This window comes from Geotrypetes seraphini, chromosome 11, assembly GCF_902459505.1.
Source record: "Geotrypetes seraphini chromosome 11, aGeoSer1.1, whole genome shotgun sequence".
Taxonomy (NCBI): domain Eukaryota; kingdom Metazoa; phylum Chordata; class Amphibia; order Gymnophiona; family Dermophiidae; genus Geotrypetes; species Geotrypetes seraphini.
Window position 1 is genome coordinate 56,600,092 of NC_047094.1, and position 27,177 is coordinate 56,627,268.

General features: G+C 44.2%; 1 protein-coding gene across 2 annotated transcripts in view; it reads left to right on the plus strand.

Annotated features, from left to right (window-relative positions):
* Positions 1–19,802, plus strand: part of SBK1 (SH3 domain binding kinase 1) — a 92,890-nt gene extending 73,088 nt beyond the window's left edge. For both annotated transcript variants that reach the window (XM_033963789.1, XM_033963788.1), the window contains exons 3-4: positions 8,512–8,714; positions 16,134–19,802. In XM_033963789.1, coding sequence (XP_033819680.1) covers positions 8,512–8,714; positions 16,134–16,922 — 992 coding nt within the window. In that variant the 3' untranslated portion in view covers positions 16,923–19,802. The remainder of the gene's footprint in view (positions 1–8,511; positions 8,715–16,133) is intronic.
* Positions 19,803–27,177: the final 7,375 nt, after the last annotated feature.

Consider the following 27,177-nt stretch of genomic DNA (forward strand, 5'->3'; position numbering starts at 1 on the left):
GGACCCGACACGGTTCCTGCTTTGGAAAACACTCCTTCCTCAGTGGTCCGAGATGGTACATAAATGTAGAAAACCTTATAGAAAATCAAATAGCACAGGTAATCCGTAAATGACAGGCAACGTAGAGCTCTTGTCCTGCTGCAACACTGTGGAGTCATATCTCCCCTGTCTCTCCTTTCCTCTAGGGCAGTGGTCTCAAACTTGTGGCCCACAGGCCGCATGCGGCCCGCCAGATATTATTTTGCGACCTGCAGTCTGTACTAGTGCTGCCCACTCTTTGCAGCGTCCTCCAGCTTCCCCCCTGGCCTCCCGCTCTTATCTTCAGATAATTATTGCAGCCTGCAGAGAGGATCGCCGGAGCTGTAGCGATCCTTGCAGGCTGCCGTTGTCCTTAGCAGCACGTTCCTTCTTCTGCAAATTTGCCCCTGACATCAGAGGAGGGGCGGGACCGTGGCAGAGGGAATGTGCTGCGGAGGCCGATGGCTGCCTTCAAGGGTCGCTACAGCACTGGCGATCCTCTCTGCAGGCTGCGATAAGTAGCTGAAACTAAGACCGGGAGGCTAGGGGGGAAGCTGGAGGATGCTGCAAAGAAGGGGGGAACATGCAGGCCTTTGGGGGAGGGGGGCCCTGATGTAGAAGTACATGGAGGGAGAGAAGGGAGAAGGGGTATTGCTGGACAAGGGGAGCAGGGAAGGGAGAAGGCGTACTGCTGGGCAGGGGGAGGAAGGAAGGGGTACTGCTGGACAGGGGGAGGTAAAAGGAAGGGAGAAGAGATACTGCTGGACCATGCAGAAAGGGAGGGAAAGGAAAAGTGCTACACACTGGACGGGAGGATGAGATGGTGCATGGGAAGAGAGCATGGGGGTGGGAAGGAGGGATGCCATTCGAGGGAAGAGGCAAGGATAGAGAGAGAAAGTGTGGAGGAGGCATAAAATGTTGGACTCATGGAGAGGGTGAGATGGATGGGGAAGACAGAAAGGAGGGAAGGAGAAATGTTACACTGGGGAAGGGGGAGAGGGCAGAGGGTGAAAAGTTGGACTCATGGAGGGGAAGAGAGAGAGATATTGGTTGGGGGAAGGAAGGAGGTAGAGAGGAGAAGCATGCAGGAGAAAAAGAGAAAAAAATGTTGGACTGGTGGAAAGGAGGGAGAAATGTTGGACTGAGAGGGGGCCAGAAAGGAGGAAGGGAAGAGAGATGGACTGCAGGGGGAAGAAAGGAGAAAGGGAAAGATAAATATTACACTGCAAGGGGGGGGGGGAGAAGGGAAGGAGAGAGTTGCCAGACCATGGAAATAGGGAGGGAAGGAGAGAGAGATAGGCAGGGAAGGGAAGACATGGAAAAGTAGATTTTGAGAAGAAAACAGAAGAATGAAAAATTGAATGTTAAGTTAATGCCAAAGATGGATGCAAGGCAGAAAATGAAGACGGAGATAAAAACAGTCAAAGGACAAGAAGGCCCTGGAAACATAGTTAAAAGCATAGAAAAATAAAGTCACCAGACAACAAAGGTAGGAAAAATTATTTTATTTTCAGTATAGTGATTGAAATGTGTCAGTTTTGAGAAAGGAAAGATGTTAAACTTTAACTGTGAGGGCCGCAGAAAAAATAGGGTATTTGGAGGGCTACAGAAAAAATAGTTATTGTTTTATCAAAGAAATGACAATTTTGCATGAGGTAAAACTCTTTATAGTTTATAAATCTTTCCTTTAACAGTTAAAGGAAAGATTTATAAATTATAATTATAATAATAACAGTTTATATACCGCAGGACTGTGAAGTTCTATGCGGTTTACAATGATTAGAAATGCTACAGATTGAGTTGAATTAACATAGTTAAAATCTATTGATTAACAGCTCTAGAGATCAGTTATTGTGAGAGAGATTGTGCAAATCAGCTTCCTATGTACTTTAGGAACAGATATGATTTTAGGTGTCTCCTAAATTCCCCATAGGTATTGGCAAGCGTAAGTCATTGTTTCAGATCATTGCCCCATAATTCTGCTTGATAAGAGAGAAGATGCAAAATTGTCATTTTGTTAATAAGACATTAACTATTTTTTCTGCAGCTCCTGAGGGAGGTGGTGGAGAGGAAAATGATGACAGAGTTTAAAAAAGTGTGGGATGAACACAGAGGATCTCTAATCAGAAAATAATGGTATATATTGATGAACTGAGGCCAGTACTGGGCAGACTTGCACGGTCTGTGTCACGTATATGGCCATTCAGTTGAGGATGGGCTGGGATGATTTAGTTGAGCTGGAGTAAGCTTCGACGGAGACTCCAGTAGATGCACAATACCAGGCAGAGCTCTGGGTTTCTGGCCCAGAAATATCTAAGAAAAAGAACAATTTAAATTAAATCATTAAATTATAGAGTATAGTTTGGGGAGACTGGATGAACCATTCAGGTCTTTATCTGCTGTCATTTACCATGTTATTTTTACTTCTTTTATTACTTGTTATGTTAAAGCTCAGTGTCAATTATTCATATTTGGTATTTGTATTCAGGCCAATGTAATGCCGATTTTCAAAAAAGGTTTGAGGGGAGATCCGGGAAATTACAGACCGGTGAGTCTGACCTCGGTACCGGGAAAGATGGTGGAGGCGCTGATAAAGGACTGCATCATTGATCACCTTGACAGACACGGTCTTCTGAGGACCAGCCAGCACGGTTTTAGCAAAAACAGATCTTGTTTGTCAAACTTGCTGCACTTCTGTGAGGGAGTAAACAGGCAGGTAGACAAGGGCGACCCGGTCGACATTGTATATCTGGATTTTCAGAAGGCGTTTGACAAGGTTCCACATGAATGACTACTTCGGAAAATTGCAAGCCATGGAATAGAGGGTGAAATACTCTCGTGGATTAAAAACTGGCTGGAGCATAGGAAACAGAGAGTGGGGGTAAATGGACAATACTCTGACTGGAAGAGCGTCACCAGTGGGATGCCGCGGGGCTCGGTGCTTGGACCTGTGCTCTTCAACATCTTTATAAACAATCTGGACATAGATACAACGAGTGAGGTGATTAAATTTGCGGACGATACGAAGTTATTCAGAGTAGTGAAATTGCAGGGGGATTGCGAAGATCTGCAACGTGACATAATCGGGCTTTAGGAATGGGCATTGACATGGCAGATGAGCTCATGTTCAATGTGGATAAGTGTAAAGTGATGCATGTTGGTAACAAAAATCTCATGCATGAATACAGGATGTCCGGGGCGGTACTTGGAGAGACCTCCCAGGAAAGGGACTTGGGAGTTCTGATCGACAAGTTGATGAAGCCGTCTGCGCAATGTACGGTGGCGGTGAAAAGTGTGAACAGAATGCTAGAAATTATAAAGAAGGGGATCACGAACAGATTGGAGAAGGTTATCATGCCGCTGTATCGGGCCATGGTGCGTTCTCACCTGGAGTACTGCGTCCAGCACTGGTTGTTATACATGAAGAAGGACATGGTACTACTCGAAAGGGTCCAGAGAAGAGCGACTAAGATGGTTACAGGGCTGGAGGAGTTGCCGTACAGCGAAAGATTAGAGAAACTCGGCCTTTTCTCCCTCGAACAGAGGAGATTGAGAGGGGACATGATTGAAACATTCAAGATACTGAAGGGAATAGACTTGGTGGAAAAGGACAGGTTGTTCACTCTCTCCAAGGTAGGCAGAATGAGAGGGCACTCTCTAAAATTGAAAGGGGATAGATTCCGTATGAATGTGAGGAAGTTCTTCTTCACCCAGAGAGTGGTAGAAAACAGGAACGCTCTTCCGGAGTCTGTCATAGGGGAAAACACCCTCCAGGGATTCAAGACCAAGCTTGACAAGTTCTTGCTGAACCGGAATGTATGCAGGTAGGGCTAATCCAATGGCGCTGGTCTTTGATCAGAGGGCCGCCGCGTGAGCAGACTGCTGGGCACGATGGACCACTGGTCTGACTCACCAGTGGCAATTCTTATGTTCTTATAGAATCCTCCTCTAGCACCAGAGTTCAAATGAGTCAATCCTCTTTCTATCTTGTTTCCGTAATGTCCATCTTTCGTATCTGTAATTGACTACTGAGAAAATGAGTGCATTGACAAATCTGATCTTCATTTTAACTGTTATTTCCTTATCTTTAAATATCTTATCAAGAGCATTCATTATACAGCAACCAATTGCTATTCTGCAGAGTATTTCTTCCCTGGTAGTTGCTTCCTTGTTTACCAAACAGCCCGAAAGATTAAAACTCTTTACAACGTCTATTCTATTGCCTTGAAGCTCAAAATCTTCATCATTTTCCAAGTTCATAATCTTTGTTTTATTTATATTCAGTTCTAATTCAATATTACGACTTTTGGCTTTAATTTTTCTTAGTAGGTACAACATATGTATCTTCTTTACTACTGGCAATGAGCATTGTATCATCTGCATAATGCAGGTTGTTTATGTTTTGACCACCAACTTTAAAACCAATGATTTCTTCTTCCAAATTTTGCTTTTGTGAAAATAGCTTCACCATAAAGATTAAACAAATAGGATGACAAAATGCATCCTTTCCTTATGGTATGTTTTATTGAGAACCAATCAGTGTTACCATTTTCAGATCTCACTGCAGTTTCTTTATTTTCATAGAAGCTCTTTATAATCTGATTTATATGTTTTGGTATTCCCAATTGCATTAGAGTGCTCCATAATTTATTGTGATCCATCTAGTCAAAAGCTTTGCTATAAACAATGAAACAAAAATATACAGGCTTTTGATGTTCTTTACTCTTGTCCAATAACCATCTAACATTAGTGATAATGTCTCTAGTTCCTTGATCTTTTCTGAACCCAACCTGAACTTCAGGTAGTTCTTGCTCAATTTGTGTTGATTCGTTATATCATTTTCAGCAATATTTTACTGGCGTGCAGAAGTAGTGTAATCATCCTATAGTTGTTACAATCTTTTGCATTGTCTTTCTTCAGTATAGGTATAAAAAGTGATCTTCTCCCATCAGTTGGCCAAATGTTTTCCTTCCAAATCTGTTGACACAGTTGAGTGAGAGTCAAGACAGCACCTTCTGACGCTTTGATTAATTCAATTGGAATACTGTCGATGCTAGGTGACTTGTTGTTTGATAGAGCTTCAATTGCTACTTTATTCTCTTCTTTTAAAATATATGGCTCTTCTTCAGCGTCAGTGTCCATTTCAATTTTCCCAATATTTCCCACATTGCTTTCCTTGTATAAATTTTCCAGATATTCTTTCCATCTCTTTTTAATGCTATCTGGATTGTTCAATATCATTCCATTGGCATCTTTAAGTATTCTCAATCACGGTTGGAATATAGGTGAAAATAATGCTATTTGAAACATGTATGTCATCTAGATGTGTAAATGTTGATGTTTACTGAGCTGTAGCTGCACCTGTGTGAGTTGTCCACTGGTACCTCCCTTCTGCCCTACCTATTTTGCCACTGCCAGTGAAGGGAAACGGTTGATTGGCAGCAATTTTTGCACCCCTTCATATTTACACCTGATGCAACTGCACAGCTTACACAGCTCTTGGTATGGTGCTGTTTACCTGATTAGATGCTTCTATAATGAAGTCCAGAAGTCATCTTTGCGTGTTATCTACTAATGTGGTAGATAACATAGTACTATCAGCTACTCCTCCAGAAATGCAGCTAACTGCATTCCACATTATCTGTGGTGCCATTAAAGAGCAGTAGCCAGAAGTGCTGCCCGATTCACTTCAGGTGAATCGATTCGAATCGATTTAAATTAAAAAAAATCGGCTTCCCGATTCAGACCCTCTCCCCTCTCCCCCTAAAGCAGGAGCGGCAGCGCTGCTCTTGCTGGCTGGCTGCTGCCGCACCTGTTTTAGAGGGCGAGGAGGGAGGGTCAGTCGGGAAGTGCTGCAGTCCGGCTTCCCTCCTGGCCTCCCCGAAGGACTGCCCCTCTGAAAGACTGCCTCCCCCAAGACTGCACATACCCCCCCGGGAAGGCCTCCGTGTTGCTCCTGGCCTCCCTGAACCATTTACCTTATTGCTGGAGCCTGCAGCCGAAGATCGCGGTTACAGCGCCTTTGTGCTCTGAGCTGTTTCCTCCACTGCAATCCTGCCTCTGACGTCAGAGGAAGGGCGGGACTGCAGCAGAGGAAACAGCTCAGAGCACAAAGACGCTGTAACCGTGATCTTCAGCTGCAGGTTCCAGCAATAAGGTAAACGGTTCGGGGAGGCCAGGAGCAACACGGAGGCCTTCCCGGGAGGGGGGAGGCGCAGTCTTTTGGGATGCAGTCCTTCAGGGGGTGGGACAGGCCTTGGGGGGGTGCAGGCCTTCAAGGAGGGAACAGGCCTTTAAGGGGGGGACGACAGGCCTTCAAAGGGGGGACAGGCCAGGGATGGTGGCATAGGCCTTCAGGGGGTGGGACAGGCCTTGGGGGGTGCAGACCTTTAAGCGGGGGGACAGGCCTTCAAAGAGGGGACAGGCTAGGGTTGGTGGCATAGGCCTTCAGGGGGAACAGGCAGGCCTTCAAAGGGGGGGGGACAGGCCTTCAGGGATGGGGGTACAGATCTTCAAGGGGGAGGTGCAGGCCTTCAGGTGGGACAGACCTTCAGGGGAGGGGGGGCCCTGGTGTAGAAGCACAAGGAGGGAGGGAAGGGGGGTTCAAAGAGACGTGCATATGTCAGACTTTGGGGGGAAGAAATAATGGGTCTAAAATAGAGGAGAGGGAGAGAGATGCTGGACCATGGGATTTAGGGAGGGAAGGAACATAAAGGGAGAGAAGTTGGACACAAGGGATGGTGTGCAAGGGGGATAGAGATATTGGATAGGAGGGTAGTTGAGAAAAGAAAAGGAGAGATGGTGGGCCCTGGGGTGGTGGGGAAGGAAGGAGAGATGCTAGATGAAAGGGTAGTTAAGAGGTGGATCTGTGGATGGAGATGAAAAAAAAGAAAGATGCCAGACCTCCGGAGGAGGGAAGGGAAACAGAAGGGGAGGACAGAGATGGAAGATGGATGGTTAGCAGGCAGAAAGAAGGAGACCCTGGCAAGCAAGTTATCAGAAGACAACCAGAGCCTGGGACCAACAAGATTTGAATAATGACCAGACAACAAAAGGTAGAAAAACTAATTTTATTTTCCATTTTGTGATTACAATATGTCAGATTTGAAACATGTATCCTGCCAGAGCTGGTGTTAGACCGCAAATGTGGGCTAGGATTTAAGAGCGAGAGGAAAAGTGTTTTTTGTTTGTTTATTTTGTTTACACCACAGCGCCAGTATGGTTAGGAGAAGGCAAAGGGGGTGAAGAGGCCATAAAATAAACCCACCAGGATGTTTGAAAAAAAACACCCAATTGGGCAGGAAAATCGAATCGAAAAACCAATTCAGTAAGCTGAATCGAATCTAAATGTTTTTTCCTGAATCGGGCAGCACTAGTAGCCAGAGCTGGACCAAGGGTATCTGACCCCATGTGAACCTTGAACCATATGCTGTTCCCACCTCAGGATGACTCAAGCCTTCCTCCTACATCATTCACGTCCAGCATTTAAATCCCTTCCCTTCTCCTAAGCCTTTCTTATTTTCCTACTCCTCCCCCATGGCGATGTTCAGCATCTCTCTCCTTCCTTACTCCCCCCCCCCCCGGTGTCCAGTGAAGCACAGATCTTTCAAGCCAAACCCCTCATTTTATTAAGCCAAGGTAGAGGCTTCTACTGTGGCCCAGAGCGCTAAGTACACCAACGCTCATAGAATTCCTATGCGCGTTGGAGCATTTAGCACTCCAGGCCAAAGATAGGTGACAGAGACATGTGAATATTATAGCTGTGCCTAATGTCTACATGCTTCTATTATAACAAATATTTGTACAGTGCATTACTAGAGCATCTCTTCCTCTTCTCCCTGTCTTGCATTATTTTTTCTCTTTTCCCTTTCCTATTATGTGTGATTATGTTTCTATCCTATTTTGATCGGAGTTCCTTTTATATTCTCATTTTAATTTAGCCTGTACACCGCTCTGCTCTGCTTGTCAGTGTGAGCAGTACAGTATAGTAAGTTTTCAAGTTTTCACTTAGTATGCTTTTTTTGTAAAGGATCTTACTCAAACAATGTATTTGATCAGGTAGATGATGGTTGAATCAAATCACACTTGCTTCCTTCTAGTAAAGCAAATTGGCAAATCTAAAATCCAAGGTCACATTAAAACTCATAATCGAGAGAACAAAATTGTTGAACATGCCTCCTTTTGAAAGAGAGTGCACTATGCATGCATGCACAGTAGTTCATGCGTGTCCAATAGGCTCCCTCTTTGCAAATATTGGCAATGATAAAATATAAAGTTTTATGTTTTTCTCTGTTTGTTTTCATTTGCTAATGACATGCAACAACATGGGATATATTGCTGATATTTCCCATATCATTGCAAATGAATTCCCTTCTCTACCCCTCTGCTTTTTAAGCTTGGGGCTGCTCTTTTTGGATTGAATTTCTCTTCTAGAATGACGGATATGAACTTAAATTCTTTCTGTCTAATTATCCTTGTGTCCTTCTTCCCCAGGAACCAAAATGGCACTGAAATTTGTGAATAAAAGTAAGACCAAGCTAAAGAACTTCTTGCGTGAGTTCAGCATCACCAACACCCTCTCCTCCAGTCCCTTCATCATCAAGGTCTTCGATGTGGTCTTTGAGACAGAAGACTGCTATGTCTTTGCACAAGAGTATGCCCCAGGCGGTGACCTGTTTGATGTCATTCCACCTCAGGTGATTGTAGACTGAAATGGTAGGAGTAAGGTTTGCTTTGAGGCAATCAAAATGTGATCAAGTTTTATTAATAGTGGTTCACAACAAGCTAGAACTAGAATTCCATCAGCACTGAATTTTCCACATGAGCTAATGACGAGCCTCCATTATCAATGTGTTAGATGTGCCAGGTTTTTAATGTTTTTGCTCACTGGAAGGGGGTTGTTTAGTTTCTTCTAGCCCCTTCTCTTTCCAGAATCTCCCTTTTTCATTAAAGGAAATACAAAGGGGGACCTGGTGGTATTTCTACTAAAAAGCGCTAATAAATAGGCTTAAAATGTGCTAGCACAGGGCTTTCCCATATGCTCCCAGTAATAGAGTGATGTCCAGTGTTTTCTTATCAGCATGCATGTTCTTTTCAGCATGCATGACCTGAAAACAAATTGATAGGAGAGTGCTTACCACTTCCTGTTTAGGAGTTACTAAGGCCCGGATTCTCAAAACGGTGCCGGAAACGGCCAGCACCTGAAAAAAAAAAAAAAAACGGCACCGGTTGCAAGTCACTCAAACTACCGTGCTGTTTTGAGAATTGCGGTCTGTGTCGAAGATATGCACTAGGTTTTATACGCCTACATTTCTGGCACCTATCTTCAATGTAGAATCACACTTAGCAGCACCGATTCTCATCCCTGCCCAAAACTGCGCCTCTTTTAACATTCAGCGTTGGTAAGCATCTGCATAGATGCCTTTTTTTTGTAGGTGCCTAATTTTTTGTCCTAATTATTTTTAATTGGCTTTTAATGGCACAGTCAATTACTACACTGTCAATTGCCCTCCCCCGCCATGCGCGCTCCCCTTTCTCTTTCACTGTACTTTTTTAACTTCTCCAGTGTGAGCAGCATGCCCATGTTGGTGTCGGCTTGCCTTTTGACGTCATTTCCTAGGCGCGGGTCCCAGAAGTGATGTCAGAGAGAGCTTCAATGCTGATGTGGGCAGCAACCTTGTGCAGGTGCTGCGCTCTTAGAAAGACAGCACCCAGGGTGGACCACCTCCCTGGCTCCCCCCCTTACTACGCCACTGGCTGTCCGGGCCCCTACCGGTGCCTTCCAAATGGCACCATTTTGAGAATTCAGGCCCAAGAGTTTCTGCTTTATGGACATGGTATCCAGGTAGCACGCCTGACACATCCCGTCTACAGAAAATAAATACTGTGTGCTTAGCACATGCAAACAAGTTATGTATCACAAAACACTTTAACATGCTTTGCAGTAAGTGTGTGTTAAGCACATGATAGGACTTAACATCCTTTAGTAGACATACTCCCTAGAGTGGAATTTCATAACATATTTTAAACAAGTCAGTATTTTCTGTAGAATTTTTCTATAGGTCAGCACTATAGGGAGCTAGAAGGTGAAAGCGATATGTGTACATATGCACATATCTTATATAACATATATCTAACAGGTAGGGGTACACATGGATGGAGCATAGGTGAGACTCCCACTTATGCACATAACTTTTGGAATACTATAATTTACACATGTCTGCAGCAGTTAGGCGTGAGCACATAGTCCATCTTTCTGGCTGGTGTAAGTGCTTGCATCTACACTCCTCCCTCAATATTCATAGGGGTTAGGGGCAGAGCTGGCCCGCGAATATTGAAAATTTGTGAATAACTTTTGTGCCGACTCTGACCCACCCCCACCTCCCTCTCACCTTCCCCCCGGCATCCCGGATCTTACCTGGTGGTCTAGCGGTCTTTTGGAGCAGGAGCGATCTTCCTACACTCCTTCCCCATGCAGCTCACTCATCCAAAATGGCTACAGTGAGTTCCCATAGTCTCAATGGATAAAAGCCCCATACTCATCTTCCAAAGGTCATGGGCTCAAATCCCAGCACATATTTTAATTGTAGCATTCTACCTTGCAGGTGCACCTTGATGATCTCACAATGAGGTCAGCATTGTGCAGCTGCACACCTCCATTTGCAATGAAGTAGAAGCCATGCTAAGGTCTGTATCTGGTTTTTCTGTTTTTAAGCTTTTGCAAATGAAGTTATGTATGCAATATATATATTTTTTTCATGTGCTTTCCTTGCTTTCAGTAATGAGCTGATTGGAGCACTGTTTAGTCAGAAAAAAAGGATAGCTTTTTAGCAAGAAACCTAAAGCTATGTTTTTTTTTCATATGTTCTGCTTCAGTTAATGGATGTTTTCCTCTAATTAGCAAATAACATTGCTGTTTGTCCACAAAAATAGAAGGTTTTTCATGCAATATATCTGTTTTGATGCGCCCTATTTATGTGGTGCCTTATTAAATGTATTTTGAGCTTAATAAAGCAAAAATAAAAACCCAGAGAACTATTTAGCAGATCGCATTACGGATGTCCAAACTGTGCCTAAGTTCAATCCATAGAATTCAGGTCTATCTGAAGCCCAAATTATGCTCAAAAGTAGACCTGGTTTTTATTCGTCTACAATGTAGGCATGAGATGGACGCACTAGGTACCTCAGCGTTATGCAAATGAATCGAAGGATGGCCATATTGAAGCCTCGCCAAGACCACGCCCATTCCACACCTACACCTATTCCATTAGGCGTGAGTTTTCCCAGTGGGCGTCCATGGAATTGCGAATGCACTTACAAAGTGACGTCCACATCCTTTGGACGTCCAGTTGTCAATTATCGCTCGTTAAGACCCTTAAATGGCTCATTAACCACTTAGTTTGGACACCTAAGTCCCGCTCAGCATTAGGCAGGATTTAGGCGCCCTTTATAGAATCTGGGCCATGGTGTAGGAGTGTGGGAATCAAAAAATGATTAAGAACTCTTGTTCTATACTTTTATAGAATCTGCTTCTATCAGGTGCCCTTTAGAAGCCTATATATAAGTGCATGGTTATGTGATTGCCCCCACATATGAAATGAAAGGGCATTAGTACTGCTTATAGCACATTGCAAAAATCTTTGCTGCTGGCTTCCATGCTGAGCTAGCATCAGACATAGGTTTACGCCACTGAGTCACAGCCTCCCTCCATCACACTGTGATGGCTGCAAGGTATCCTTCATCCCTGCAAAATTTACACAAGATTGCACAGAAAATCCCGCAGCTTCTGCTACTGTGCACAAAAAGAATGCTACAAAGATGTCAGTATAATTGACACTAATCAGTTAGCCTGTGCAGTTTTTAAATACGGTAAAGTTGGTGCATGGCAGAAATCTATGTCCAAAAGGTTCACAGGGAAAAAATCTTGTGTTAGTGCAGTGAAATTGAAAATACAAATTAAAAAAAACCTAGCATAAAAACGCTTCCATCTTACACCAAATTTTGCATCAATATTAATGTTGAAATTCAAAACAACATATAAATGTCTATAATTTATGCTCAAAGACCTGGAGACCACATGGGGGAAACCCCCAAATAAGTCTCACCGCCTAATCATCGCATATCAAGATACAGTATATGTTAATTCCTTTTCATGAACACCAATAGATACTCTTCAATATTGTAAAGAAGACCTTTTGAAAAAACGTATCTCAAAAATGTTTTAGGGCCCTGATGTAGAACACGCTTCGTTTCCTGATTCAGGGAACCCGATTCAAACTTGAAATTGTTTTTAATTTTGTGACAGGTCTCTGTTAATCGTGAGCTTTCTCTTGTACACTGTTGCTTCCGAAAGCGATTAACTGGTCAGTTATTCTGACTGGTGGATTCGATGATCTGATAATCCAGTTTGAACCTTAGAGAAATTGGGGGTGCCAGGTTTTCACCCACACTGACACTGTAGAAGGGGGATGTGGTTACTCTGAAAATTGAAGAACATTTCTAATAGCTTCTTGGGTCTTATTCCTTACAGCACGTCTTGTGAATTTGTCTGGAAGTCAGCGTTGTTCCTTACTGCTTCCTTCATACTGCAATAGAATCCTAGTTCCAGCCATTGCTTTCAGTTTCAAAGGCTAAGCTATTAATGCACTGCAAATCAAGCATTCACTTTACAGAAAAAGACATCAACAAACCAGAAAAGGTTATGGTATAAAAATAAAAGAGAAAAGAAAATTGCCGAGAAGCCTGAAAATTATTGCAGCATGTTCAGTTCTGGGAACCTGATGGCTGGTATTCCCTAAGTTTGATATTCAGTTAAGAGGGGAAGAAGGTAAGATTATAGGGCAGGCCTGGAAGCCCTTGAAGAGGTCTGAATTGATCACTGCTGTCACGGTAGTGTCTTGAAGCCTAAATAAGGGTGAGCCCTGCAGATGGCTCTTCAGTGAGCTACATCCTGCTGGAGGCCACAGATAAACCCTGCTGTGTTTTGTCCTGTCCATTAAATGACCCAAATAACATTCATTTTGTCTCCCAGTTCTCTTTCCTTATTCACTCAGCATTTCCACACTGTTTGCCAATGGGTTGGCTCTTTCCAGGGGGAACTAAACTAAACTAAACTAAACCTTGGGTTTGTATACCGCATCATCTCTACATTCGCAAAGCTCGACACGGTTAACAAGGGTTAGGGTAGAAAGGAACTCCAGTGAAAGGAAAAGACAAAATGAAGAGAAAATTTAGGACAGAGTAACCAGAGAGAGGAAGAGTTACATTTTTGAAAATAACCAGGTTTTCAGATGTTTACGGAAGATTTGGAGGGAGCTCAGATTCCTAAGAGAGGAGGTAAGAAGATATGGGTTGCTCCAGTTAATGTTATTGATGACTTGTGCAAAACACCTTCCATTTTGAGGTAATCTTTCTTTCCTGGAGTTGTACAACATTAAATAAATATTATTGTGTATAGTCACACATCATTCACTTCTTTCATCTGTGTCTGTGATCCTTTTCATAGTTTTTCTTTTTTACTGATCTTCACAAGGCCTTTCCCTCTTCGATGGATCCTCTTCCACAGATTCTTTTCACAAAGGAATCTTTGCCTATAATATTTTCTACATTAGGCTCCTGTGTGGTGCTTTTCTCTACTCCATCTGTATACATTGTAGTTCAAACCCCTCAATCCACTCCTTTCTTTTGCAGTTAAACAGAAAAGTGATAAAATCTCTGATTTTCATGTGTACTTCACAAATGGATGGTATCAATATCGTAAAACTCAAGGGAGGCTTCACACTGGACATACACTAACTAGGCCTAAAAATTGAGTCCTAAATAGCAGCACTGCTCTCATTCCAATTCCAGACATAGTCACCCTAGGGGTTTCTGACTTTTATAAGGACAGGGAGAATATTGAATGGAAAGGAGCTGTAGCAGAATGTTTTTCACTTTTTTGCTATACTGAGGTACTTAGTAGTGTCCCAATGCCAGGCGTACACTAGGCCAGTGAGAGGCCCAAAGGGAATATGAGGGCATGTGTGAGAAAGATAAACAGATCTAGAAGTTTAAGTGGAATGCTCTCTGGAGAGAGATGTTTAGGGAGGAACAGAGAGACTCCTTGCAAAGGAGTTCGGGTAGACAAAAAGAGAACAGATGCTAGGAAGCCGCTGTTCAGTATGAGAGAGGAAAGGACAGCGGCTTATTAAGGAAAGTGGAGGTCAGGCAGATGGAAGAAAAGTATTACATTCACATACACAGTAATTAGACTGTGGAGCTAACTGCCAGGAAATACTTGAGAAATTGGCAGAGGTGAAATGTCCCTCTGATGAGAAAAGCCACATTGTAAGACTGAGACCTCAGGTGGATGATCTCTTCCTCAGGGCACATCTCTTCAGTTCTTGCTCTTAAGACTTGAACATAAACTGCAGATTGTATTTACATGACACTGTTCTGGCCAACCAGTGTGAGGTGGGGCTGCTTGGATATTTACCGGTACTGACATGTAATGCAGCAAGACAGGGGGCAAGATTGGTGCTGAGGTACTGGGACAGGGGGAACGCTTCACTGCTGTGATTGGTGCTGAGGTACTGGGGATAAGGGAAAGATTGGTTTTATGATTGGTGCTCAGGTACTGGGGCAGAGGGAAGGCCTGTGATTGGTTCTGAAGGAGCAGGGTGGGAGGAAGACTGGGCTACTGTGATTGGTGCTGAGATAAGATGTGGCGGGGGGGGGGGGGGGGGAAGGGGAGAATGCTTGAATCTATGATGCAGGGCAGGGGACACAGGCTAGAGCCCTGTAACTGATCATGAGACTTAAGATGGCAATTCTCCAGTGCAGCCTGCATGAGGTGAGAGAACATGCCTTAGCTACTGTCAAATTCTGGTGTTACACAGGAGCACACATTGGACTATTGGTTCTCAACCTAGTCCTTATGACACACCTAGCCAGTCAGATAATCAGGATAGCCACAATGAATTTGCATGAGATAAATTTGCATACAGTGAAGTTCAAATTTATCTCAATCATATTCATTGTGGATATCCTGAAAACCTGACTGGTTGGATGGATCCTGAGGACTGGGTTGAGAACTTCTGCATTAGACAAGTCTCCATCTAAACATCATCCAAGACTGTAATTCAGACTTCAGAACTAACTTGGGAAGTCACTGACCATCTGCATATAGGGAATGATTCCTAGATTCTGTCTTGCCTGCTCCCTTACTTTTCTAACCACCCCTCTCCTTCTGAAAACAAGGCTGCTCTTAAAATTTAGAAGGGGGTAAGGAGAACTGAAGCCTACAGACAGAGTTTTTGGAAACGGAATAAATGCAGCTTGAGGTTGTATAAAATCTTGTTGCATAGTGCTTTATACTGTAATTGGAAAGTAGAAACACTACAGTTTCCAACATTCCAGACCCCTAGCTTTTCCCTTCATATATAGCATTATGACAATTAGGATCAGTATTGTAGCAAAATACATTATTTTTAAAAATATTTTTCTAGGTACTTTGGAATCTTAGTAGGTTGCAAAAATTTTTAATGAATCAACAAAAAAAAAGTAATAACTGGAAATTCAAGACAGCCTAATAAGATTCCAGTTTTCTTCAGAACTGCATAATAGAGGTGCTTTGAGGTTTATTTCATGGAGTTTGTCATTTGTTCTTGCTGTTATTCAGCCTACTCCCCCCATCTCCATTCCCCAGGTTAGACTTTCTTCTCATGTCAGTCTGAGGTTTGATCTTCCTTTCACTGTCCGATAAGCTCTGTCTTCTCCTATGATCCTACCATGGTCATGTACTTTGTCTTTTCATGCTGGCCCTACCACAGACCAAGGCTTTGTCTTCTGTGCCATCATGCTACTATTTAATGTTCATGTTTCCTATGCTGCCCTGTCAAACTGAGGCTCAATCCTCTAGGCCACCCATTGTCCAAAGTATGATCTTCCCATTGAATCCTATTGTGATTTAAGGTTCCGTTTACCCAACCCCCTTCCATTTCCATGGTTTGAGATTCAGTCTTCCTATGTCACTTTATCCTTGGTCTGAGGCTCAGTTTTCCCATGTCATAGTGCTAAACTCAAAATTCCCTTATCTGCTGGTGCTTATGTCTATTATCTCTTGTGTTTTCTCTCAGGTTGGCCTTCCAGAAGATATGGTAAAACGCTGTGTACAGCAGTTGGGGCTAGCACTGGACTACATGCATAGCAAAACTCTGGTGCACCGGGACATCAAACCTGAAAATGTCCTTCTCTTTGACCGGGACTGTCGCCGGGTCAAGCTGGCAGACTTTGGCATGACCCGCAAAGTTGGCTGTCGAGTGAAGCGCATTAGTGGTACCATCCCATACACAGCACCCGAGGTGTGCCAGGCAGGCCGAGCAGAAGGTTTCACAGTGGACACCAGCATTGATGTATGGGCTTTTGGGGTGCTAATATTCTGTGTCCTGACCGGCAATTTCCCCTGGGAGGCAGCCTCACCCTCTGACACATTCTTTGAGGAGTTTGGGCGGTGGCAAAAGGGGCGTCTGGCAGGACTGCCCTCCCAATGGAGGCGATTCACAGACAATGCCTTGCGCATGTTCCAGCGTCTTCTTGCACTGGAGCCTGAGAAGCGTTGTGCTGTGAAAGAGGTCTTCTACTTCCTGAAGTATGATCTGGTGTCAGAGGTGCGACGAAGACCTTCCTACCGCTCACGGAAGCATGCAAGCGACAAGCTTTCCACCACATCCCACCGACATGAGACTCCCACCTCTTGCACTCCAACCCCTCTGAAGAGGACAATCCTCACAGAAGGGACTGGTCCTCGATTATCACCCATGTCAGATGCAACCTTACCTTCCCCAGGACCTAGCAGGACAGATGGACGGCAAGATAAAGGGAAAGGTCAAATGGTCCTGGCTACAGCAATAGAGATTTGTGTCTAGAATTAATAGAACAGTTGTATTACATGCTAGTAACCTACCTGAAGGTTGACTGTTGTATTTTGTCAGAATAGTTTGCAAGTGTAGGTGATGCCCTCGTATGTTGATGGAAGGGTTGGATTTCAGTTATTAAAGGTTGGGAGCCGTGCTCCAGCAAGCAAAAATAATAATAATAATAACAACAACAATTAATCAAGTAACACTATATAATAAAAACAATATGAGATGTTACGAGGTCTGGAAACAAATCTCCAGAGACGTGCTTGAACAGTAATAAGTGGATTCTGACTATACTGAAGAACTGTTCTGAGGTGATGCGTGAACTGCAGACCCGGTTCCGAGCTTGGGCAGGTGTGTAGAAAGCAATGAATCATTTACTGTAATTTATTGTTTAGTGTTCAAAGGAACTGAGAGATGATAAAAGACCATGCTGGAAATCTGCTTCTCTATAGGATAGATACAATTTAGGCAGGGGCAGTATAAGAGTCCTTACTACAGAACAAGCACAGCACAGACAGTGGCACACACACTGCTCTACTTCAGGACAGGTATAGCACAGGTGATAGAGGTACCTGGTTCCCACCCACACTGCCACTGCTGAAAGGGAAGCATAGAGACAGTAGAATTGTTCCGCCAAGATGGTTCAGTCTTGCAGTGAAGGGATCGCATTTAGCAGTGAGAAAGGAGCTCATTTTCTATGTTCTGTGCTGAATTTTTACATTTAGTGCTAGATGAGTTGGTGACACTTCCTGATCTGAGTTCCCCTGGCCAGAGACTGGTGATCTCTTCTTCTTCCTTCCCCTCATCCTCTTTACTCAACTATGTGGTACCCTTAAAGGTTACTGAGAATATTGTAGTCTATGACAAGTACTGGGATTCTTGTTTGGTTGGGGCACAGGAATAATTGTTATTTCTCTCCTTCTGAAAGTCCCATTTTAGAAGACAGGGTGTCCGGCACTAATTAGAATGTACTTCTCCAGAATACTCATCAGAATTGGTTGATTAAGTGTTGTATTCTTTTGTACACCTGGATCAGGTAAGAGCCATCTAAATAAGGTTCTCCATGATGAAAAGTTTAAGTACTGGCATCATTTGTAAGAAGGCAATAGCATGAACAAGGAATAATAAATTATACCCCTTCAATGAAGCCGCGTTAGCATTTTTTATTGCCGGCCACGGTGGTAAAAGTTCTGATGCTCATATGAGCATCAGAGCTTTTACCGCCACAACTGGCGATAAAAATCATCAATGCGACTTCATAAAAAGGGGGTACATTTTCTAACTTCAAGAATCCATACAGTGCTTTAGTATATATAATCTCCAGCTGGCTTGGGCTGGGCATTAATTTACTAGTGATGTTATTGCTGACTTCCTGTGGGGACCATATTAAGACTGTCCACACTAGGGAAAAGACCTTATAAGAACATAAGAATTGCCATACTGGAACAGACCGAAGGTCCATCAAGCTCAGTATCCTGTTTCCAACACTGGCCAACCCAGGTCCCAAGTACCTAGCTAGATTCCAAATAGTAAAAGAGATTTTATGCTGCTTATCCAAGAAATAAGCAGTGCATTTCCCCAAGCCTTCTCAATAATGGCCTATGGACTTCTCTTCTAGGAAATGATCCAAACCTTTTTTAAACCTTGAATACTTTTTACCTGGGGACTTTGTAGTAACTTTTAAAGAGGAGATATCCATGGACATCTGCTCTTTCTTTTTCTACAGGTGCCTTTTCAATGGAAAATAATGCAAAATGTGGGTGCCATTTACCTATTTCACCAAAACATGGCCCCAGGAATCCCCCTCTTCTCAATGGGGCTAAGTGCTTACTTCTAGCTATGTTGAAAAAGAGCAATTTTCAGAAATTTAATATATGCACGAAAATCATTATTTAGCCTTGTAAATGGCTTTGAAAGTCATCCTACCACTGAATTGAGACAGGTAGAAGACCTGGGTTTCATTCTTGAGCCTGGCTTCTGTTGCCTAGGGCTGACTGGGAATGGACATGCTGTAATTTCAGCCCCTAGATGGAAGAGGGAGTCTCAACCATTGTGCAATGGTGAAGCCTGGTGGCCAGAGTCAGAGTGCACCTGTACCAGGTACTAGAATGAGTTGCAGTCTATGGATCCAATTGAGAATTGGTGATGCAGTCATCAGGTCATATATTGGGTGGGGGAGCTTTAATATTTGAAAAGTTGCTAAAGAAGACTTATTTCACTGTAGAAGGGCCTGGTTCAGCTAGAAGTAGATAAGGAGAAAATTGTAGGATCTAAAGAAAGAAAATGAAATAACTTACATAACTACATGATAAGAATGGCAGATAAAGACCTTTTGGTCCATTCAGTCTGCCCAGTGGAGATTCTTCCTCTGTTTTGTTTAATCGCTTTAGGTAGATGAGCATATGCATTTCCAAATGCAAACCAACACCATCTCTCCCCCATCCCAGTACCCCACCTCACCTCTCGGCTCTTCTCCTACCACTGCCTTCCATATTTATTTCAAGCATGTTTCAAATCTGCTACAGCGCTGACCTACACAGCTTATGCAGGGAGGTCATTGCAGACCTTGACATCTTCCTCTTACATTCATACAACATCTAATCTTAATTGGCCACTAGCCTTCTGGTCCCAACTCAGCTGCCACATGGCTTGCAGTGTTGGTAGGTTTTGGTTAATGTTCCCTTGAAACTGAGGGTTTTCTGTTTACATTCCTGTCAATAAGGGGTGCTGTTTCAGTGTCACATTTTCAATAGCAAGGCAAGCTCTGCAGGATCAGTGGCATAGTAAGGGGGTGGGGGTAGGGCAGTTTGCCCTGGGCACCGTTTTGGTAGGGGTGCCGGCACCTGTCCTCTCTTCCCCCCCAGCTCCTTCCCCACCCCCCACTACCGCGTGCACCCCTTCCTTTCCCTGTACTTCTTTAATGTTCCTGGTGTGAGCAGCAACCTCAACCTGCTGCTCGTGCCAGCATCGGTTCTTCCTCTGATGTCACTTCCTGGACCCTCACCTAGGAAGTGACATCAGAGGAAGAGCCGATGCTGGCACGAGCAGCAGGTTAAGGTTTGCTGCTCATGCCAGGAACGTTAAAGAGGTACAGGAAAGGGAAGGGGTGGGCGGCAGGAGGGGGGCGGGAAGGAGCAGATAGGGGTAGGGGCGGAGAAGAGGAGGAGGAGTTCCACTGTACAGGATGCCAGGGAACCTGCCTATTCCTAATGATTGAAAACTAAATATTGAAGCACCACCCTTCACTGACGAATGTGCTGGGAGGGATTCTCACTCAGCTTACAGAGAATAATGGTTACGGTTCCATTCTTTGCCTGTTTCTTTTGTTCTTAGTTACTCTTTTTCTGTAGTGCATTTGCAGAATTCTGTTGAGATTTTTTACAGGGCACATAGTTGGAGCTGAAAAAGGGGATTCTTTTGGCGATTGTCATTGACTGCTGTCTGGTCAAGCGGTTCATAGTCATTCGCGTGCGAGACACCAGCGCGCCGACAATTCGGCGCAAGTCGCAAGACACCAGCACGCTGCGGGAAAACTTACTTTTAAAGAGCTCCAAAGCGAGATGTGAGTGGGAACCCTCCACTTTACTTCATACTGTTCATGCTGCCGTTGGGGGGTTGGAACCCTCTGTTATAGAGAAAACTGAACTTTTTCCAATTTTTTTAGGGAAAAGTTCAGTTTTCTCTATAATGTGGGGGGTTGCACCCCCCACCCCAATGTCAGCGCAAACAGTATGAAGTAAAGTGTGCGGGGTTTCCCCCACACACACCCCGTCGGAGCTCTTTAAAAATAAGTTTTCCCATGGTGCGCTGGTGTCATGCGCCAAATTGTCTGCGCTCGATTGACGGCACGCTGGTGTCTCGCGCGCTTTTGTCCCGTCACCAGTCAAGTGGTATGTAGGCTTTAACACACATCCTCTTGTCAAGAAGGGTTAGGAGTCGGCCCTCTGCTGTTGCTCAGTTTTGAGCCACAAACTGGCCCAAATCAGCTTATCAGCAACCTCCGGGTGTTTGATTCCATTTTGAATTTGTAATCTGGTTTCTTTTTAAGCAATCCCCGGAATGCTATAGATTAAAAAAAAAAAATAGAACTGGGCAGGATAAAAGATTCCATGAACCTTGGAGTTATCTTATATGGTGCAGTTCGCGTAATTTCCTCCTGTAACTTTTTTATTTGCTAACATTTTGAAAACTAATTCTTTTGTACTTTAGCTTATCTTTTAACTTATTGTTAACCGCGTCAAACTTCCTGTGCTTGAAGACCCAGTATATAAAGTTAAGTTTTAGTTTAGTAACTGGCACCTAATATTCCCCCAATAGGTTCTAAGTGGAAGTCTAGTGATGGTTTCAGAATGTAATGTTTATAATAATAATAATAATAATGATTTTATTCTTGTATACCGCCATACCCAGGGAGTTCTAGGCGGTTCACATCAATTAAATAAAGATCCGAGATTACAAGCGGATTCACAACATTATGTCAGAGTTACAAGCAACGATGTAGTTGAGGTTAGAAGGGAAGGGAGAGAGAGAGAGTCAGAAAGGGGAGGGGAGGAAAGGGAAGAGCAGTAAGAGGGGGAGAAGGTGGTTTCGGTTGATTGCAGGAGGGGGAGAGTTAAGGGTCCTGTTCGCGGAATAGGTGAGTTTTAAGTAATTTTCTGAAGCCGAGGTAGGTAGGGGCCTCGAGCACAATTTATATATTCATACTGCAATTAGGATTACATTTCTCAGCTTTGCATTTCATCGTTAGGGTTCATCAGAAAGAACCTTTCAGCACAAGACTAGAGGTCCGACTGCAAGAGTTCAGGCAGACTTAAAAGTCTGTAAAGGGCCCTAGGCTAGTCCTGGCTGGTTGCTTATTTTGCACATAACCCTAAATGGGCTGTCTGAAGTGGAAATCATCACTGCTGAAATAGAGATTCTAAGGATAAAACAGAATGTGTAGGGAGCTATTTACATCAAATTTTCAGATATCATTAACTGAAACAGATTCTTTGAATAGTATCTTTCCTATGCACTTAAGGGAGGAAGGGAAACTTAGCCTATGTGTATTTTAATGACAGAACTGTGACACGTCATATGCTTGGGAAGAAGGGGTTTGAGCAAATGTTGATTGTGCCTGGCAGTTGCTGTTGGCAGGGTGATTGGATTTCCTTTTTTAAAAAATTATTATTATTTCTTTTAAGAGGCAGTCGCTAAGGGCTAGATTCTTAAAAATTTGTGTTATAAACCAATGGGCCACTGTCACAGCTGTTATTGTAGCGTTTTTAAAAAAAAGTGAGCCATTCTCCAAAAAATGCTCATGCAAATGAGACAGGTGGAGAGTAGTGAAGATTTGCTAAATTTGCATGTGCCCATTGCTGATGGTAACAATGAGCACATGCGCAGAATAAATGCAAAAAAAAAAATACCCCAACAACAAACTCCCTCCTGCTGCCAAGCAATGCCCCCATCCGGCAGCAGGAGAGGTGCCCACTCTCTTCTGTCACGTCGCACAATCACCCAACACTGCTAACAACCAACACCCCCCCACCACCCGCAGCAGGAGAGATGCCTACACCCTCCCGCCTCCAAATAGTACCACTACCTGACAGTGGGAGAGATGCCCACTCTCTCCTGCTGCATCACACAATCACCTGCCACTGCTAACAACAAAACCCCCCACAACAGCAGCAGGAGAGATGCCCACTCCCACCACCAAGCAACGCCCCCCCCTTGCACCCCCCAGCAGTGGGAGAGATGCCTACTCCCACTGACTATGTCAAGCATCCCTCACTCGACACCCCCGTGGCAGCAGGAAAGATGCTCACTCACACCCGCTGCCATGCATCCCCCCGTGCCTCCGATGACACCCCCACCACCTCCCCCTTACCTTGCTTACGATGGCTGGCCAGCAGGCCTGCCTCTTCAAAATGGTGGGGCTTCCCCTCCCCATTGCATCCTGGGATGCACTGGGGAGGGGCCTGAGGCTCTGATTGGCCCAGGTTGTTTAAGGCCCCTCCCTGGATGCACTGGGTCTAATTGACTGTTTAAGGTTGTTTAAGGAACCAGTTTAGCGAGCACATTAAAGGCAGATTTTAGTTTTGAGGATTTGCCTCTTAACCCCTCATTCTTTTACAAATCACCTAAATTTAAGCACCATTGGCATGCTAAAATGTATACTGTAGAATACTACTATTCACATGGATAAATGTATATTTACACCTATAATTATGTGCTAAAATGGCTTAGCACGTAATTGAAAAGCTTATTTCCAAATCTATAAGAACACTTACATGTGCACACACAGGCTCATGTCCTGTACACATATGACACCTAAATGTTATGGAGTTTAAAGGTCTTGCCAGTTGCTGCTCTCCCTTAGTGAAAAACTGGCCAGGCCATCTAAATGCTTGACGACCTTACCTGAGGCTGTAAGGAAGAGATGAGTATGCCAGAGATCTTAAGGGGAGTCTAATGGAAGGATGACTCCTCCATCCCAGAATAAGCTAAACAGGAACTGGCACTGACCAACTCTATTGTCTGGTATACAGGTGAAATGTCGTTTCACTTCTGTCAGACACTCTACTGTGTGTGTATGTGTTTGTGACGGGAGCGTTACGGTTTACTTTCAAGCAAGATCCTTAATAATGAGGGTGAGCTAGCTGCTAGTTATGGCTGCTACCCTGTTACAAGATTGAAAACGATTGCTGTTTATTCAGATTTGGCTGTCATTTTGGCTTTTGTTGTACAGTTCAGTGAACAATTTATAGCTGTGAAAAGTTGCCCGTCTACTGACCTGGAATTGAGGGCAGTAGTTCAATAATCCCAGAAGAGGTAAAAGGCCCTGTTCTTTTTAAGTGCTGCTTTCAAGGAACATAAGTGATATTACCCAAGAGTTGCCCCTCCCCCCCCTCCTGCATAAGTGACCACTGGCCAGAGGGTGTAATGGAAAAGTCTAAGGTTAAGAAAAAATTTCCACCCCTAACCTCTGTCACTGGTATTTATTAAACTATCTGTGCAGTGCAGAAATTATGTGGACATTTATGTGAATTGCTAAAATGGGAGTTAAACTGGAGTCCCCTTGCTGTACTGTTCTCTGCTCTGAACACTGGTAGTATTAGGATTTGCTGGGTGGTGCCTGTTCCCAGAGGCGGCACTGTTAAGGGAAGGCATAGTGATGATAAAAATTGGATTACCTCTTCTGTTCTGCCTTCGCTCTCCTGTCGCAATGGAAAGCAAAGGTACTCGTAGCTGTGAACCAGATCCTCTTCTCGTACTCTGTTTACCTTTCATTATGTGCTTTAGGCATTTTATAACACGATGAGAAAAGTCCAAAATGGCGTGAGGAAGATCACCAAAGCGTAATCAAAATACTTCTTGCAGGAAGGGCTGTGGTTCACTGGTTGAGCAAATCCCAGTGCTGCTCCCAGAGATCAAATCCCAGTGCTGCTCCTCATGACCCTGGGCAAGTCATTTAATCCTCCAGTGCCCAGCACTTTTAATGTCAAAGCAACAAAAAGGCAGTATACAAGACCCCATTTCCTTTAGCTAAATTGCGGTGACAGTTGTTGGTGGGCTCTTGGGGCCAGGGTGGTGTTGGGGTGCCGGATATTGCTCTTTATAATCAGGCCTGTCTTTTACGTCATATCCGGGACTGGGTCTTGGGTACGGATCTTTATACTGATGTTTCCATGGAGCGTGATTATTTTTATCCTTTTCATCTTCTTTTTCTCTTGCATGCCCGGTTGGTGGAGTTACCAGTTTCCAGTCGCCGTAGTGTTTTGTTTCGCCCCCTTTGGGAAGTGTGGCGAAGGCTGCTCCCTTTTTGGAGGCAGGATCCTCAGGTCAGTGTATTGTTGCCTCTGACCGGTAATCGTGCCTTTCCCCCGGGGTTGTTTCCCTCTGTCTTTGGGCGCTGGCGCGCTCACGGATTTGAGTTGTTGTTTCAGGTGTTGCGAGAGGACGGAGGACTTCTCTCCTGTGATGAGTTGTTGCGTGGTGGTCTGCCTCCCTCGGGTCTTTTCTTTGCTCATTGCCAACTGAGGCATTATATTCAGTCTCTTCCTCGGGGTTCTCTTTCTTTGGAGTTTGGGATCAGTTTTCACGCTTTTTTAGAGGGGGAGGTGGACCCTGCCTCCCGGATCTCGGTCTCCTTATACCATAAACAACTTGGGGCCCTGAGACCGCCGCGGGATTTTTCCTGGGTGCTGCGGGCTTGGCAGAAGGATTTGGGGCAGGAGCTTGGGGTGGGTCTTTTGCAATTTAGAAATGTAATATAGTGGTAATCTTCTGTTAATATCTGACGCAGTGGTTAAAGCTCCAGCCTCAGCACCCTGAGGTTGTGGGTTCAAACCCACGCTGCTCCTTATGACCCTGGGCAAGTCACTTAATCCTCCCATTGCCCAAGGTACATTAGATAGATTGTGAGCCCACTGGGACAGAGAGGGAAAACTGCTTGAGTACCTGAATAAATGCATGTAAACCCGTTCTGAGCTTCCCTGGGAGAACGGTATAGAAAATAAATAAATTGTAAACAAGAGATCCCATTTCATTCAAGTGATCTCTCAAATCTAACATTGACAGATTTCTGTGATTTATCTCCTCTTATTTTAATATGTATGTATCATCGTTGACAAGATACCATTCAGCAAAACTATGATAACAAAAAAGTACTTTAGATAAATATATGTGGGGAGTTTTTGATTTTGCTTTCATAAATTTTATAAAATATTTTAGGGTAAAAAACCTATGGATGCAACAGAAGACAAAATTTACAACAGTCTGAGGGATATCGTACCTCAGTTTTATCTGTCTCCCTCTCATACGGTCAATGAGGGTGAGATGAGAGTTTGCAGGTTTCCTGGCACTGTGGCCCTGATTAACTTCTAGGTGCCATTGAGTGCAACTGTCAATCATCTACTAGGCACTGTTTATCGAATTGCATCTAGAGGTGTCTAAGTGGGCTTAGGCGTCGGCAGGCATGGAAACCTTAGTTGCACTCCCATTCAATGGCCCTCCCCCCCTGCCACGCACACCCCCTTCCCTTTCCCCATACCTTTTTAACTTCTCCGGCGCGAGCAGCATGCCCACATCGGTGCTGGCTTGCCCTTTGATGTCACTTCAGGCCCCTTGCAACCAGCCACAGAATCCATGAAAAAGCAGCACTGAGTATGCAAAACCCAAGCTCTTTTATTAAAACTTGGGGTCCATGGGTCATTTTTATCTGGCAATGTAAAAGATTCCTGTACTCAGTACCCCTGAGTACCCCTTCAAAAGAGCCCTGGTTGAAACTGAAGCATATGAGTACAGGAAGGGGACCTTGGTACTGGGAAAGATGGTAGAGGCGCTGATAAAGAACCGCATCATTGATCACCTTGACGGACACCAGCCAGACACCTTGATGAGGACCAGCCAGCACGGTTTCAGCAAAGGCAGATCTTGTTTGACGAACTTGCTGCATTTCTTCAAGGGAGTAAACAGGCAGATAGACAAGGGCGACCCGATTGACATTGTATATCTGGATTTTAAGAAGGCGTTCGACAAGGCTCCACATGAATGACTACTTTGGAAAATTGCAAGCCATGGAATCGAGGGTGAAATACTCACATGGATTAAAAACTGGCTGGAGCATAGGAAACAGAGAGTTGGGGTAAATGGACAATACTCGGACTGGAAGAGCATCACCAGTGCCGCAGGGCTCGGTGCTTGGACCTGTGCCGTGCTCTTCAACATTTTTATAAACGATCTGGACATTGGTATGATGAATGAGCTGATTAAATTTGCAGACGATACGAAGTTATTCAGAGGAGTGATGACACAGGGGGATTGCGAAGATCTGCAACGTGACATAATCAAGCTTGAGAAATGGACATCGACATGTCAGATGAGGTTCAACGTGGATAAGTGTAAAGTGATGCATGTTGATAACAAAAATCTCATGCACGAATACAGGATGTCTGGGGCGGTACTTGGAGAGACCTCCCAGGAAAGAGATTTGGGAGTTCTGATCGACAAGTCGATGAAGCCGTCCATGCAATGTGCAGCGGCAGTGAAAAGGGCAAACAATGCTAGGAATGATAAAGAAGGGGATCACGAACAGATCGGAGACGGTTATCATGCCGCTGTACTAGGCCATGGTGCACCCTCACTTGGAGTACTGCGTCCAGCACTGGTCACTGTACATGAAGAAGGAAACGGTACTACTCGAAAGGGTCCAGAGAAGAGCGACTAAAATGGTTAAGGAGCTGGAGGAGTTGCCGTACAGCGAGATATTAGAGAA